The 14,328-nt window shown below is 51.6% G+C and overlaps 1 protein-coding gene across 1 annotated transcript in view; it reads right to left on the minus strand.

Moving 5' to 3' along the window:
* Window positions 1-14,328, minus strand: part of TRPM4 (transient receptor potential cation channel subfamily M member 4) — a 38,662-nt gene that overhangs the window by 5,214 nt on the left and 19,120 nt on the right. The window contains 8 exon segments of the mRNA XM_070402001.1: window positions 100-232; window positions 5,036-5,455; window positions 6,699-6,776; window positions 7,121-7,233; window positions 8,927-9,072; window positions 9,245-9,374; window positions 13,501-13,635; window positions 13,867-14,229. Of these exon segments, the coding sequence (XP_070258102.1) occupies window positions 100-232; window positions 5,036-5,455; window positions 6,699-6,776; window positions 7,121-7,233; window positions 8,927-9,072; window positions 9,245-9,374; window positions 13,501-13,635; window positions 13,867-14,229 (1,518 nt within the window).

Consider the following 14,328-nt stretch of genomic DNA (forward strand, 5'->3'; position numbering starts at 1 on the left):
GCCCCGCCCTCCCGGGACCTGGCCCCGCCCCCAGGGCTCTGCCCCGCCCTCCAGGCTCTGGCCCCGCCTACCCGGCCCCACCCAGGCCCCACCCCTCACCATCTTGTTCACGATGACGATCTTGGGCCCCAGCTGTTTATTGACCGTGAAGATGTGCAGCAGGCGCAGCGTGAAGACCATGAAGTCCAGGCAGAGGACTGTGCGGCCCAGGTCATACAGGCCCGGGGTCAGCCTGGGGTGTGGGAGACGAGACAGGGGTCACTCAAGGGTCACAGGGTGCATAGGAAACCTGCGTCTTCCCCGCACCAGGCTGCAGATGAGGCTGTGGCCTCCCCCATTGGCCGGGGTGCACGCAGATCTCACAGCGCCAGCTGGGCCGGGCCAGCACGGGCATCCACTAAATACCAGCCGCACGAAGCACAGCCTTAACAAAAAACTAGGAGGTCCCCGCAACATCAAATTCAAGACATGACAACCAACGGCAGTATGGGGTCGTGGACTGGCGCCTGGACCAGAGAAGGACATCAGTGGGACAGCTGGGTTAGTTTGAATAAGATTTCGGGTCTCCATAAGGTAAGATGTTAACATTTGGCGGATCCGGGTGAAAGGTGTATGGCCATTCTCTGCACTGTGTTTGCAATATTTTTTTTGTTAGTCTTGGGTTATTTCAAAGGAAAAGTTACAGACTAAAAGAATGCTTAAGGTAGCAAAGTAAAAAGACAAGCGTCAGAGTTTGAGAAGATATATAGAACAAAACCATCAAGGGTTAGGATCCAGATATATATATATATGCAAGAGATCAATGAACATAAAAATTTTTAAGTGGAGGCAAAGGATAGGAAAAGACAATTGAGCCCTGGCCTGTTTGCTCAATGGTTAGAGCGTCGATCCTTGGACCGAAGGGCCACAAGTTTGATTCCTGGTCAAGGGCACATACCTTGGTTGCAAGTTCCCCAGTCCCGGTAGCAACCAATCAATGTGTCAGTGTGTCTCTCACGTCCATGTTTCTTTCTCTCTCTCTCTCTCTCTCTCTCCTTCTTTCTCCTCTTCTCCTTCCTTTCATCTCTCTATAAATCATTGGAAAAAATATCCTCGGGTGAGGATTAAAAAAAAGAAAAAGATAATTGACAGAAGTCCATGTGACCATTAGTTATGAAAAGATGCCCAACTTAACTAGTAGTCAAGGATGCATAAATATAAAAAAGAGAGGTCATTTTTGGCAAAAAAAAAAAAGTAGAAAGTTAAGCTAAGTTGAGAGCTACAAAATTTTAAAGATTGAAAATACTAGATTTTGCCAAGCATGTCCTTCAGAGGGCACTTTCTTACCCTGACGGCGGGGGAAATCTATCCACACCAAGAATAGGTTCACTTCAACCTACAGAATTTAAATCTCCCATGTAAACTTGTGTTACTTTGGAATAATAAAAAATTAGAAACAACCAAAATGCCCATCTGGAAGGGATTGGCAAAACAAAACGATTCACCCATGCAATTCTGGAATTCACTGGAAATTTCTCCACGGTAAGCCGAGATCTTGGGATTTTTTTTTTTTTCTCCATGCAATACTTGTCCTCTCCCCTAGAAAACGCTAAGCTTGACAAAATGTCTAAAATACCTCTAGAGCAGCGGTTCTCAACCTGGGGGTCGAACGACCCTTTCACAGGGGTCGCCTAAGACCATCGGAAAACACATATATAATTACATGTTGTTTTTGTGATTAATCACTATGCTTTCATTATGTTCAATTTGTAACAATGAAAATACATCCTGCAGATCAGATATTTACATGACGATTCATAACAGTAGCAAAACTACAATTATGAAGTAGCAACGAAAAGAATTTATGGTTGGGGGTCACCACCACATGAGGAACTGTATTAAAGGGTCGCGGCATCAGGAAGGTTGAGAACCACTGCCCTAGAGCATGGGCAAACAAGGCCTTCCCCTTTCATCTCAGGAGATATTTTATACAAAAATACAAGAGATAAGTGCAAGCTCAGGGTCCTGCAAACTCTCTGGCATTGCTGTTGGGATAAAGTGATCATGTCGTCTTCATGGGTAGCATTTCTAACAGAGCGTGGGAGAGGCATTCCTCCCAGTGAGTCCGCTGAGAAGAGACGAGGGTGTAGCCCCTGTAAATAGTCACCAGACTCTGTCCACAAAGCTCTTTGTTCTCAAAAGGAGCGGTGTCCCCACAGCGAGGACTTTGTAGAAAAAGAAACATGATCAGCAGAGGACTGGCCCCAGAGCAGCTAATACATGATGACTATCTGGCGCAGAAAATGAAAGAGACTTTGTGGAGACACTTTGGGCCCGATTCCTCTCTCTTCAAGGGCGGAATTTTTGTCTCCGTGCCTTAGGAAAAGAACGCGTTCACTCGTTACATTCTGGCCGGGAGAAGCCTGTCTTGTCTGATCTTCAGCCACTGGTTCCCTTCTTCTGGAACCTGATGCAGCATATTTTATTTTTTTTAAAAAATATATCTTATTGATTTTTTTACAGAGAGGAAGGGAGAGGGATAGAGAGTTAGAAACATCGATGGGAGAGAAACATCGATTAGCTGCCTCCTGCACACTCCCCACTGGGGATGTGCCCGCAACCCAGGCACATGCCCTTGACCGGAATCGAACCTGGGACCTTTCAGTCCGCAGGCTGACGCTCTATCCACTGAGCCAAACCGGTCAGGGCCCGATGCAGCATATTTTCAAAGAATACCGTATATTCGCAAACACTGACATGGGAAAAACGTTGTAGGTGAAAAGGAAAAGTTGCAGAAGGATACATAAAATATAGTGTCGTTTGTGCACCAAAGAAGTGTCGGCGTCTCTCCATGTAAACGCACAGAGAAAGAACGGCGGGGTGTGCACCCAACTGTCGAGGGAAGTCGCTGCTGAGAAAGTGAGACACTTGAAAAGACTGAGGAAACCGTTGGCTCCCGTTCTATTCCTTCACCTGCTTCATCTTGTTCAGTGAGGACATATTTTTGCATTTCTTTGGCAATAGACTACATTTCAAAGATCTTTTCAATTGAGATAGAGTGATGACTCAAGGAGAGAGAGAGAGAGCACAGGCCATACTCTATGTACCATTTGGGGTGATCGCAGGACATTAGGGGAGCACAAAGGAGGGACCCAGAGTCTGGGTGGGATAAAGGAAGGATTTAAAGACAGAGGCCGCAAGCCTGAGGCCTACAGGAAGTGCGGGAGTTGGCGTGGCCAAGGAGAGGAAGGGGCAGTGTTTCAGGAAGGGGGGACCAGCTCGTGCCAAGACCCAAAGACAATGTGTTCCCAAGAACGTTTAAATGCGCCCTTTGTGCCGCTCTCTGGGCACCACACGGTATGATCCGGGAACTATGGCAGGAAGGAACCAACGTTATGTCGCCCATTCTTGGCAACAGAAAGTAACTGAGGGGGAAATTCCTCAAAATCCGTTTTTTTATAAATCAGCTAAGAAATGGTAGAAACAGTCAGCATTTTTGTGGACTAAGTCACCGACACAACACTCAGGCCTCCCTGATGAAATCTGAACCGGTGACATTTCACCCAGGGAAAAGTACAATTCACAAACACAGACCCGAAACTTGGCAAAATCCAATCCAGACAAAAACGCCAATGATGGACCGATGTTTGTGTAAAACTCAACCCAAATGCTAGGTAACCAGGGGGAAATCATGTCAGAAACGGAGAATAACTGAAGCTAGTTTCATTGCCCTGCACATAAAACTGATCAAGGCAGTTTCAAAGTACTTCCTTGGTAAGAATCCATCAGCTCTGGTGAAATCCTGATTACAAATTTATAATTACGCAGACTCAAAATATCAAGGTCAAGGTCACAGCCCCTGGACCTGGGATGCAGGAACTGGAAGGTTTCAGAGAAGCCGGGGTGCAGATGAAGAGAAACAAAGAAATCAGGAGACAGCGCTGCAGAGAGGGGCGGCCTAGACAGGCGGGACCCCAATGCCAGGTCCAGGCACGGGGGCGAGAGGAGGGAGGGGAGGGAGCGCTGGGTCAGCTCTGGTCTTGGAAGGACCCTTGTGGGGATGGGCTGGAGGGAAGAGGCTGGAGTCCAGGAGGCTGAGGTGAGGGGCCAGGCCAGATAGGCAGCCATGGAGATGGAGGGGGGGACAGAGAGAGGCAGGGGCCAGGAGGCCAGGGCCTGGGCTGTGGAGGAAGAGGAAAGAGGTGAGGGTGGTGCCAATGCTGGGCCAGGTCTGGGGACTCAGAGAAACCTCCAGTGAGCTCCAGATCGAGCATAAATAGCGGGTTCTCCCTTTAGTCATCCCACCCCTGAAGCAGCTCTCCCCGCGGGATCAAATTGTTCCTAGACCATCTTTACGCAGTACATTCCATCAAGAATGGGTTTCTGTTTGTTTTTTAAGAATAATCGGAGACAGGTCCTGGCTGGGTAGCTCAGCTGGTTAGATACACCAACGTTTCGGGTTCTATCCCCGGTCAGGGCATTAGAAAAAGCAACCAATGAATGCATAAATAATTGGAACAACAACTCTAGCTGGTTTGGCTCAGTGGATAGAGCATCGGCCTGCGGACTGAAGGGTCCCGGGTTCAATTCTGGTCAATGGCACATGCCTGGGTAATGGGCTCGATCCCCAGTAGGGGGCGTGCAGGAGGCAGCCAATCAATGATTCTCTCTCTCTCTCTCTCCCTTCCTCGCTGAGATCAATAAAAATATTTTTAGAAAAAATAATAATAGCCCTAGCTGGCATGGCTCAGTGGTTGAGTGTTGACCTATGAACCAGGAGGTCACAGTTTGATTCCCGGTCAGGGCACGTGCCCGGGTTTCAGGCTTGATCCCCAGTTGGGGGTGTGCCGGAGGCAGCGATCAATGATTCTCTCTCATCATTGATGTTTCTATCTCTCTCCCCCTCTCCCTTCCTCTCTGAAATCAATAAAAATATATTTAATAATAATAATAATAATAAAATAATTGGAACAACAAATCGATGTTTCTCCCTCCCTCCCTCCTCCCTCCCTCCTTCCCTCCCAGGGGTCAGGGGTTTGGAGCCACGGGCACTCACCGGCAGCCGACACCCAGGAGGAAGCAGGTGAGGGCCACCAGGTCACACTGGTTCCACGTGTCCATGAGGTAGAGGTGCAGCCGGCGGCGCAGCGGGGCCTGGCAGTGGCCGGGCCCGGGCCCTCCGGTGGCCAGGCTGCCCCAGCCGCCCCCCAGGCTCTGGCGGAACTCCTCGCAGAGCAGGGTGAAGACCCAGAAGTAGAGCAGCAGCTCCAGGGCGCCGGGCGCCGAGGGCTGGAAGTCGATGAGCAGCACCCGGGCGAAGAGCATGAGGAAGAGCAGGTAGCTGACCACGTTGCCCAGGAAGGCCGTCACCGGCGCCCCCCAGAACTGGGACCAGCGCCGCAGGCGTGGGGAGCACCCCCTCCGGCTGGGCTGACTCAACACCCCCAAGGGCATCTTCTCAGGGGGATCTGCTGGCCTGGGGGTGGAGGGGGAGAGAGAAGGGAGAGCTCAGCCTGACCTCTGAACCCGACCTTCACCACTGTCAAGACCACTAACCTCTCACGTGACCTCCTGCACCTTCACGACTTCTGACCCTGCCGAACTGAAACTAAGTCTGCGGTCCGCCTGCCATGTCCTTGACTTGTGACCTCTGACCTCTGAAAGCCCCTACCATCAAGACTGCTGACCTTGCCCTGAGCGGTTTGGCTCAGTGGCTAGAGCGTCGGCCTGCGGACTGAAGGGCCCCAGGTTCGATTACGGTCAAGGGCATGTACCTTGGTTGCGGGCACATCCCTAGCAGGGAGTGTGCAGGAGGCAGCTGATCGATGTTTCTCTCTCATCGATGTTTCTGGCTCTCTATCCCTCTCCCTTCCTCGCTGTAAAAAAAATCAATAAAATATATTAAAAAAAAAAAAAAGACTGCTGACCTTTCACCTCTTACCGCCACGCTTCTGGCCTCAGGCCCCTGGAATGACTCCTGACTCTTGTCTAAAGTCCAAATCCCTCTTCTTTCACCATCACGATCTCTGACTTTCTCTGTCTTGGACCCTCAAATACGCACCTCCACTCTGCAGATTTATCGGAAGACTGATAAATATTTCCTTTCATTTGCTTAGGCCCAATTTTGGAAACACCTTTCATGGGTACCGTGGCATAGAGATGAAGAGCAAAGGCCCTGGCCCTGGCCAGTGTGGCTCAGTTAGTTGAGTGTTGTCCCAAGCACCGGAAGGTCACCGGTTTGATTCCCAGTCAGGGCACATGACCAGGTTGCAGTTCGGTCCCTGGTTGGGGTACGTTCAGGAAGCCACTGATCAATGTTTCTCTCTCACATCAATGTTTCTCTCTCTCTCCCCCTCTCCCTTTCTCTCTCTCTGAGATCAATATAAACTTTTTTTTTTTTTAAAGCAAAGGCCCTGGAGTCAGAAAAAAAAAAAAAATAGGCAAAGTCTCCCTAAATTAACCAAATCCACCCAGTTCCACTTGCTTATCGAGATAACAGTGATGGCGAACCTATGATACGCGTGTCAGAGGTGACACGCGAACTCATTTTTTTTGGTTGATTTTTCTTTGTTAAATGGCATTTGGGAAACTGCCTCAGTATCTTCAGTAGCTGCGTGAAACCAGTACCTCCGGAAGCCCCCTTCTCTGCTCCGGCCTTGCTCCCCGTACCAGAGCTCCTGCGGCTGCCCAGGCCGCACCACCGCTGGTGCTGCGCTCACCTGACAGGCCCTTCCCCGTTGAGGCTCCCGTCCACCTCAAACCCCAGGTCCTTCTGTGTGGACTCCTCCGCTGACCTCCTGGCAAGGAGAGAGGCACAGAGTGAGAACGGGGGAGGGAGGAGTGGGAGAGGAATTCTCCGGAGATACCCAGCTTCCTTACCCAGAGATATGGCAGGGAGACGGGGAGGTGCCCCGCTAGAGTCACCCTAAAGGGAACCATCCCAGAGCCATGCCTGCGGGCTGAAGAACTGCCCGTAGAGATAGAGAGCCCCCCAAAAGCTCACCTCCCAGAACGTGCCCCAGTCCTGGGGAGGGGAAGAGAGGAAATAAGGCGGAAGCACTGGGAGGACTGAGAGGTGGGCAGAGCTGAGCAGGAAGAACAATGAGCAGCGCTCTCCTACCAACCTAACCCCGGGACTGACCTGAAAGTGATGAGGTTGGTGTAGATGAGTGGGGGGCAAAAGAAGGCGAGAACCAGGGCCCAGATGGGGGTGGAGCTGTCCATCTCCCCCCACCACTTCTGTGTCAGCAGAGACTGTGGGGGTGGGGAAGGTTAGAGCCTGAATCTCCCCCAGCCCTTCCCGAAGACCCCAGGCAAGAATTGGCCCACGGCTCCAGGGCCCAGGGCAAGCACTCAATGTGGGGACCACAACTATCGGGGTCCTGGCCTTTGACCACCTTCCCTCAGGTTCGAGCCGATGGTTATTAACACAACTAGAGGCCTGGTGCACAAAAATCGTGCACTGGAAAGGGTCCCTCAGCCTGGCCTGTGCCCTCTCACAGTCCGGGACCCCTTGGGGGATGTCTGCCTGCTGGCTTAGGCCCGCTCCCCCACCAGGGATCGGGCCTAAGCTGGCAATCAGACATCCCTCTCACAGTTTGGGGCTCTTGCAGTCCGGGACCCCTCGCTCCTTACCACCCGCCTGCAGCGGAGGTGGGAGAGGCTCCCACCACCACCACTATGCTCACCAGCCATGAACCCGGCTTCTGGCTGAGTGGCACTCCCCCTGTGGGAGCACACTGACCACCCGGGGGCAGCTCACATCATAGCGATGGTCAGTGCACATCATAGCGACTGGTCGTTCGGCCGTTCAGTCAATTTGCATATTAGGGTTTTATTATAAAGGATATGCCAGGTACTGGGCTAAGCACTTTGCATAGATTAGCTCACATAGCCCTCGCCACACCCCAGGAAGACAGGCACTAATATGTCCTCCCTGTTCACAGAGAGAACACAGTGGGGTTGAGATAAGGGCATAATATAGACCCCATGAGCCAGGCCGCATGGCTCAGTGGTTGAGCGTGAACCTATGAACCAGGAGGTCACGGTTCAATTCTGGGTCAGGGCACATGCCCCGGTTGCGGCGTGCAGGCGGCTGCCAATAGATGTTTTGCTCTCATCATTGATGTTTCTGTCTCCCTCTCCCTCTCCATTCCTCTCTCTCTAAAAACCAATAAAAACATATTAAAAAAAAAAAAATAGACCCCAGGAGTTTAACCATTGTTCGAAGCAAAGAACTCTGGGTAATTATTTGAAATGCCAATCAAATCAGTCCCACGGCTGGGGGCGGGACTTCCTGTTGGGATAAGCTGGACTTCCTGTCTGTAGGCAGAACGCTGGGTATTGAGGACACGCAGGGCTTCCGGAAAGAGGGGGATTCCTGCAGGGAGGGCAGCATTTCCTAACCCAGAGTTTATGTCCAAAACACCAGGTAATGGGTGAGGCCATTCTCTGGCTGAGACCAGAACCGGGAGGGACTTGCTCTGGGTTCATCGGGGATCCTTTGTCGAGGGGAACGTTTTAGGGGGTGGGAGGCTGTGCCCGGGGAGGCCGCGCTCCTGCAGCGGGTGGTGGGGTTGCTGAGGGACGAGCAGCCTCCTGGGCGAGGCTGGGACTCCCTGGGGGAGGGTGGTGTCTAGGGGGAGACCCTGGGCAAGGGCAGGGCTCATCCTGCACGGCTCCCGGGGTGTCGCCGGGGTCTGTTTGGGACCGTGGTCAGCAAACTGCGGCTCGCGAGCCACATGCGGCTCTTTGGCCCCTTGAGTGTGGCTCTTCCAAAGCCTTAGGAGGACCCTAATGAAGTTAATGACAATGTACCTACCTATATAGTTTAAGTTTATAAAAATGTGGCTCTCCAAAGAAATTTCAATCGTACTGTTGATATTTGGCTCTGCTGACTAATGAGCTTACCGACCACTGGTTTGGGAGGCCGGCCTCCGACGCTCACCTGGACTCCATCCTGGGCAAAGAAGGCGCGGGCATCGGCCTGCATGGCGAGCTGCAGGCAGGTGGCATCGCCCCAGAACGGGCAGCGCCGCAGGAGCAGGTGGGCAGCCCGGTCCTCGCTGCTGCGGTGGCATTCGCCAAAGAGGTCTGGGCGCGGGAGGGTCAGTGAGAGGCAGAACAAGGAGTAAGGAGACCGTGTGAGCGGAGAGAGGAGGGGTTGGCGGGGACGGGGAGGGTAATGAGAGGAGCGGGGAGACGCACAGACCCCCGTCACCGCAGCCCCGGACCCCTGCCCCCAGGCACCCTTGCCCCCACGCACCAACGCCCAGCCCCTCAAACTTGGCTGCCAGCTCCTTCCTGCGCGCTGCCTCCTCAGCCTCGGACTCCAGGCGCGCCAGCACCCGGAGCAGCAAACAGGCCCCTAGAGCCGAGGCCACGGCGTTGGAGCCCTGGGGAGACAGAGAGAGAGGTGGTGGATAGGGTCCGAGGGTGAGGAGGGGGCAGCAAGCCTGTGATCAAGGGAAGGGACAAAGCCAGAGATCAGAAATTAACCAGGGTCAACAGAGGCCACGGATAAAGGGATGTTTCGTGGATGGAAGAAACTGGACAACAGGTGAAAAGGTCAGACGTCAGAGCAGCGGTTCTCAACCTGTGGGTCGCGACCCCTTTGGGGGTCGAACGACCCTTTCACAGGGGTCGCCTAAGACCATCCTGCATATCAGATATTTACATGATGATTCATAACAGTAGCAAAATTACAGTTATGAAGTAGCAACGAAAATAATTTTATGGTTGGGGGTCACCACAACATGAGGAGCTGTATTAAAGGGTTGCGGCATTAGGAAGGTTGAGAACCACTGTGTCAGAGAGAGCAGGGGCTGGGCTGGTTAGAATGACCTCAGAGATTAAGGACAGGCCGGGGAGCAGCCGGAGATGTCACCCAAAATGCCGGGTAGAGAGCTTCAAACGCCATCCCTCCACAAAAGCAACAAACAAGCTGGCCCAAACTGTCAGAATCCACTTTTTAAATAAAATTCTGGGACCTCATATAAAGCGTACAACAAATAGGAAAATGCTTAATGAAGAACGAAACTGTTAAATTTCAGTAAGCCCGTGGCTCAGTGGTTGAGCTTCGACCTGTGAACTAGGAGGTCACGGTTCGATTCCAGGTCAAGGGTGCATGCCTGGGTTGCAGGCTCCATCCCCAGTGTGGGGCGTGCAGGAGGCAGCCGATCAATGATTCTCTCTCATTATGGATGTTTCTATCTCTGTCCCTCTCCCTTCCTCTCTGAAATCTATATATATATTTAGAAAGAGCACTGTGACATTTTAACTAACCTGCTTACCATTGCCAACTCCCCAGCTCGGTGGCGCCTGAAGGGTTTGGGGTACCAGAAGGAGCAATTCAGATCTTTTTTTTTTTTTAAAGGGGAGAATGATGATTTTTATTTTTATTTTTTAAAATATATTTTATCGATTTTTTTACAGAGAGGAAGGGAGAGGGATAGAGAGTTAGAAACATCAATGAGAGAGAAACATTCATCAGCTGCCTCCTGCACACTCCCTACTGGGGATGTGCCTGCAACCAAGGTACATGCCCTTGACCGGAATCGAACCCGGGACCCTTCAGTCTGCAGGCCGATGCTCTATCCACTGAGCCAAACCGGTTAGGGCAGGAATTCAGATCTTCCTCTTAAGTAACTGTGGTTGTGTGTGTGGACCTCGCCGTTTGTGTGTGTGGTTGTGTGTGGCTCCCTGAAGAAAACAGCTCAAGAGCTTGCCTTTGTTCCACTGTCCTTGGAACTTCCCCAGGACAGAAGCGGCTTCCCAGGTGGTGTTTGAAAGCGTTTAAAAATAAAGAGCGGCCCTCTTACAACTCAAGAACAAAAAAAAGACAAAAGAATAGCAGCCCAGGTAGTAATAGACATACTGAACAGCTCGGGAGGGAAGTGGCTGGGGAGGGAGAACCTGGGGGGACTAGGGGTTTACAAAGCTCCTGTGTGTACCACGGGACTTAGAAGGCTACAGGCATTGACAAGCCTGGATGCCTGCCCAGAAATGACTAGAGAAAGCCCTGAGCTTTCACTTCAGGCTGACCTTTAGGCAACCAAAGCCGGAAGCGACAGATAAAGTAAAAGTGTAAACAGCCTGCCTGCGCATTGAAAGACAGCTCCAACACGGAGTGGATCTGCAGGCTGGGAGGGTGTGGGTTTCTCTCCCCACCTCAACTCCACGCCCCGCCCCCAAGCATTTAAGGAAATCTCAAGTCACCAGTTGACCACTGAGCTAACAGAACAAGGACTTCAGTGGCCGCACATGACAAAGAATACAGACTTTACAAAAATAGCTTAGCCCTGACCGGTTTGGCTCAGTGGATGGAGCGTCCGTCTGCGGACTGAAGGGTCCCAGGTTCGGTTCCGGTCAAGGGGCATGTATCTTGGTTGCGGGCACATCCACACTAGGCAGCTCATCGATGTTTCTCTCTCATCAATGTTTCTAACTCTCTACCCCTCTCCTTATCTCTCCGTAAAAAATCAATAAAATATATATTTTTAAAAAAATAGCTTAGAAAGATCACTAAACCAACAAGCTAGAAGAAGAAGCAATGAGAAACCCTGGAGGGAGGAGGTAAGCTGATATCCAGAATGGCCACTTTATAATAATATTAAAAATTCCAGTTTCCAACAAAAAAATTATGGGGCGTGCAAAGAAACAAAGTGTGGCTCATTCACAAGAAAAGAGAAATTAATAAAAACTGTCCCTAAGGAAACTCAGTGAATAGATAGACACTTTAAATCAACTGTCTTAAATATGCTTAAAGAGCTAACGAAAATTATGAAAAAGGAACTGAAAGAACCCAGGTAAATGATGTCGTATCAAGTAGAGAATATGAATAAAGAGAGACAAATAATAATAATAGTAATAAAAGTAAGCAAATAAGAAATTCTGGAGCCGAAAAGTGCAATGACTGACATGAAAAATTCACCAGAAAGACTCAACGGCAGCTCTGAGGAGGCAGAAGAGAATTTGTGAACTTGAAGAAAAATCAATGGAGATTATACAGTTGGAGGCACATAAGGAAAAAAGAACAAAAAACTACCAAGCCCTGAGAGGCCTGCAGGACACCATAAGACATACCAATATATGCATAGTGGGATTCCCAAAAGGGGAGGATAGGCAGAAAGAAACAAAAGAACGTTTGAAGATAAGATGGCCTAACACTTCCCAAATTTGATGAAATACGTGAATTTACGCATCCAAGAAGATCAAGGCATTCTACAGAGGAAAATACAAAGAAATCCACACTGAGAAAGAAATCAAATTGTTGAAAGTCAAAAACAAACGATCTTGAAAACAGCAGGAGAGAGAGAAGTGACTCGCACAAGGAACCTCAGTAGGATTAACATGTAGGATTAAACACTTATATATAATAACTAGAGGCCCAGTGCACAGATTCGTGCACCGTTGGGGTCCCTCAGCCTGGCCTGCGCCCTCTCGAAATCCCGGACCCCACCGGTGCACGATCGGGGCCAGGGAGAGGCTCATGCAGGAGGCAACCAATCGATGTGTTTCTCTCTGTCTTTCCCTTTCTCTTCCACTCTCCCTAAAAAATCAATGGAAAAATGTCGTTGGGTGATGATTAAAAAATAAATAAATTAAGTCTGTATTCACCCCCTGACCTGATTGGCTGAAGAGTCCTGTCAAGGTATTTCTATTGCATATAGGCATAAAAATAAGCTCTATCTTAGATCCGATTTAACTTCCACAAGTTTTTTATTTATTTTTTAACCTTGCAACTTCTCAAATGTGTCCCGACACCTCTATCCCACCTGCTGTAGTCGGGCCCTCACCTTGGCTGCCTGGAAAGCCCCAGCGTGGCTTCTTACCTGGCTTCCTTGTCACTATCTAGTCTTGCCCCTTCTCCATTGCAGCTACAACAAGGCATCTAAATTGCAAGTGTACTGCCCGGCTGGCCTGGCTCAGTGGTTGAGTGTCAACCTATCAGCCAGGAGGTCACAGTTCGATTCCCAGTCAAGGGCACGTGCCCGGGTTGCGGGCTCTATCCCCAGTGTGGGGCGTGCAGGAGGCAGCCGATCAATGATTCTCTCTCATCATTGATGTTTCTCTCCCTCTCCCTCTCCTTTCATCTCTGAAATCAATAATATATTTTAAAAAATAAATATATTTTGAAAAATAAAAATATTTTAAAAAATAAATTGCAAGTGTACCAATGTTTAAATGACGCCCATTGGCTACCGAATAACGTCTAACTTCTTTGTTACAGACATTTTGAAAGAAAGAGGTTAATTCCCATGTATGCACAAGAGAAAGGCTCAATATATATTGTTAACAGAAAAGGCCAGTTACAAGAAATGCATGACATATGGGGGGGGGGGGGGGTGGAAGCATTAGCAGCAGCAGCTGGAGTCATACACCAGGAATAGAGGACTGGGGGCGGGGGGGGGGTAGGGGGGGTTTCAGGGTGACATCAGAGGTCACGAGGGACACCGGAGTCTGGGAGAACCGAAGGGCAGGGACGCGGAGAGCAGAATCAGCGGCCAAGGCAGCACTCACTATCTCCCAGAAGTACAAGGCCATCTGCGCCCTGTTCAGGAGCAGCGCCCAGAGAAACAGGTCGCTCCAGGGGGTCTGCCCGAGCACCGCGTCCAGCATGAGCTCCGAGGGGGCCCTGCGGCAGAGCAGCTGGGACTGCAGGCAAGGGGCGTGGTGAGGTGTGGCCCCGCCCCCAACACCGCCCTGGCCACGCCCCCATCGGCCCCTGCCCCAGTCCCATCACACACCGTCAGCTGGCCACTCCCCCTCCCGTGTAGCCACACCCCTCCCGTGTAGCCACACCCCCAGCGTAGCCACACCCCCTCCCGGGTAGCCACACCCCCAGGTCCTTCTGGGTCACCCCCACCAGCATCCCCTGGTCCTTACGCTCTCCGGGCAGCCATGGTCGCTGTCCCTGCAGCCGTGGTCGCGGTGGGGATCCCCCGTGGCCCAGGCGCGGTACCTCGGCGCGCACATCTCACCGAGCAGCATCCGGAGCACCCGCCCCACGTCGGGGAGCCGGGGCTCCGCGGAGGGCTTCAGGGCTGGGGTTTTGGCGCCCGAAGCGTGGGCCGCCTGGTCCAGGAGGCTGCGGATGAGGGAGCTGGGGGGCGCCGCGCTGTAGAGCTGGGCCAGGCGCGTCGGGGTCAGGAAGTGGCCCAGGCTGAGGCCACGCGAGATGAGCAGGCGCACGAACTCCGGCCGGTCATTCAGGAGGGCGTCCATGAGCGAGGCCTCCAGGTGGACGGACTGGCAGGGGCGGGATGAACGCGGGGAGAGATGAGCAGGGGCAGGCAGGAGGCCAGGTGTGGTCAGAGGTGAAGGGCCAGAGATGGGGGTAGAGAATTG

The sequence above is a fragment of the Myotis yumanensis genome, unplaced genomic scaffold (genome assembly GCF_028538775.1).
Source record: "Myotis yumanensis isolate MYYU_CA2020_CCGP unplaced genomic scaffold, mMyoYum1.0.hap1 SCAF_23, whole genome shotgun sequence".
NCBI classification, from domain to species: domain Eukaryota; kingdom Metazoa; phylum Chordata; class Mammalia; order Chiroptera; family Vespertilionidae; genus Myotis; species Myotis yumanensis.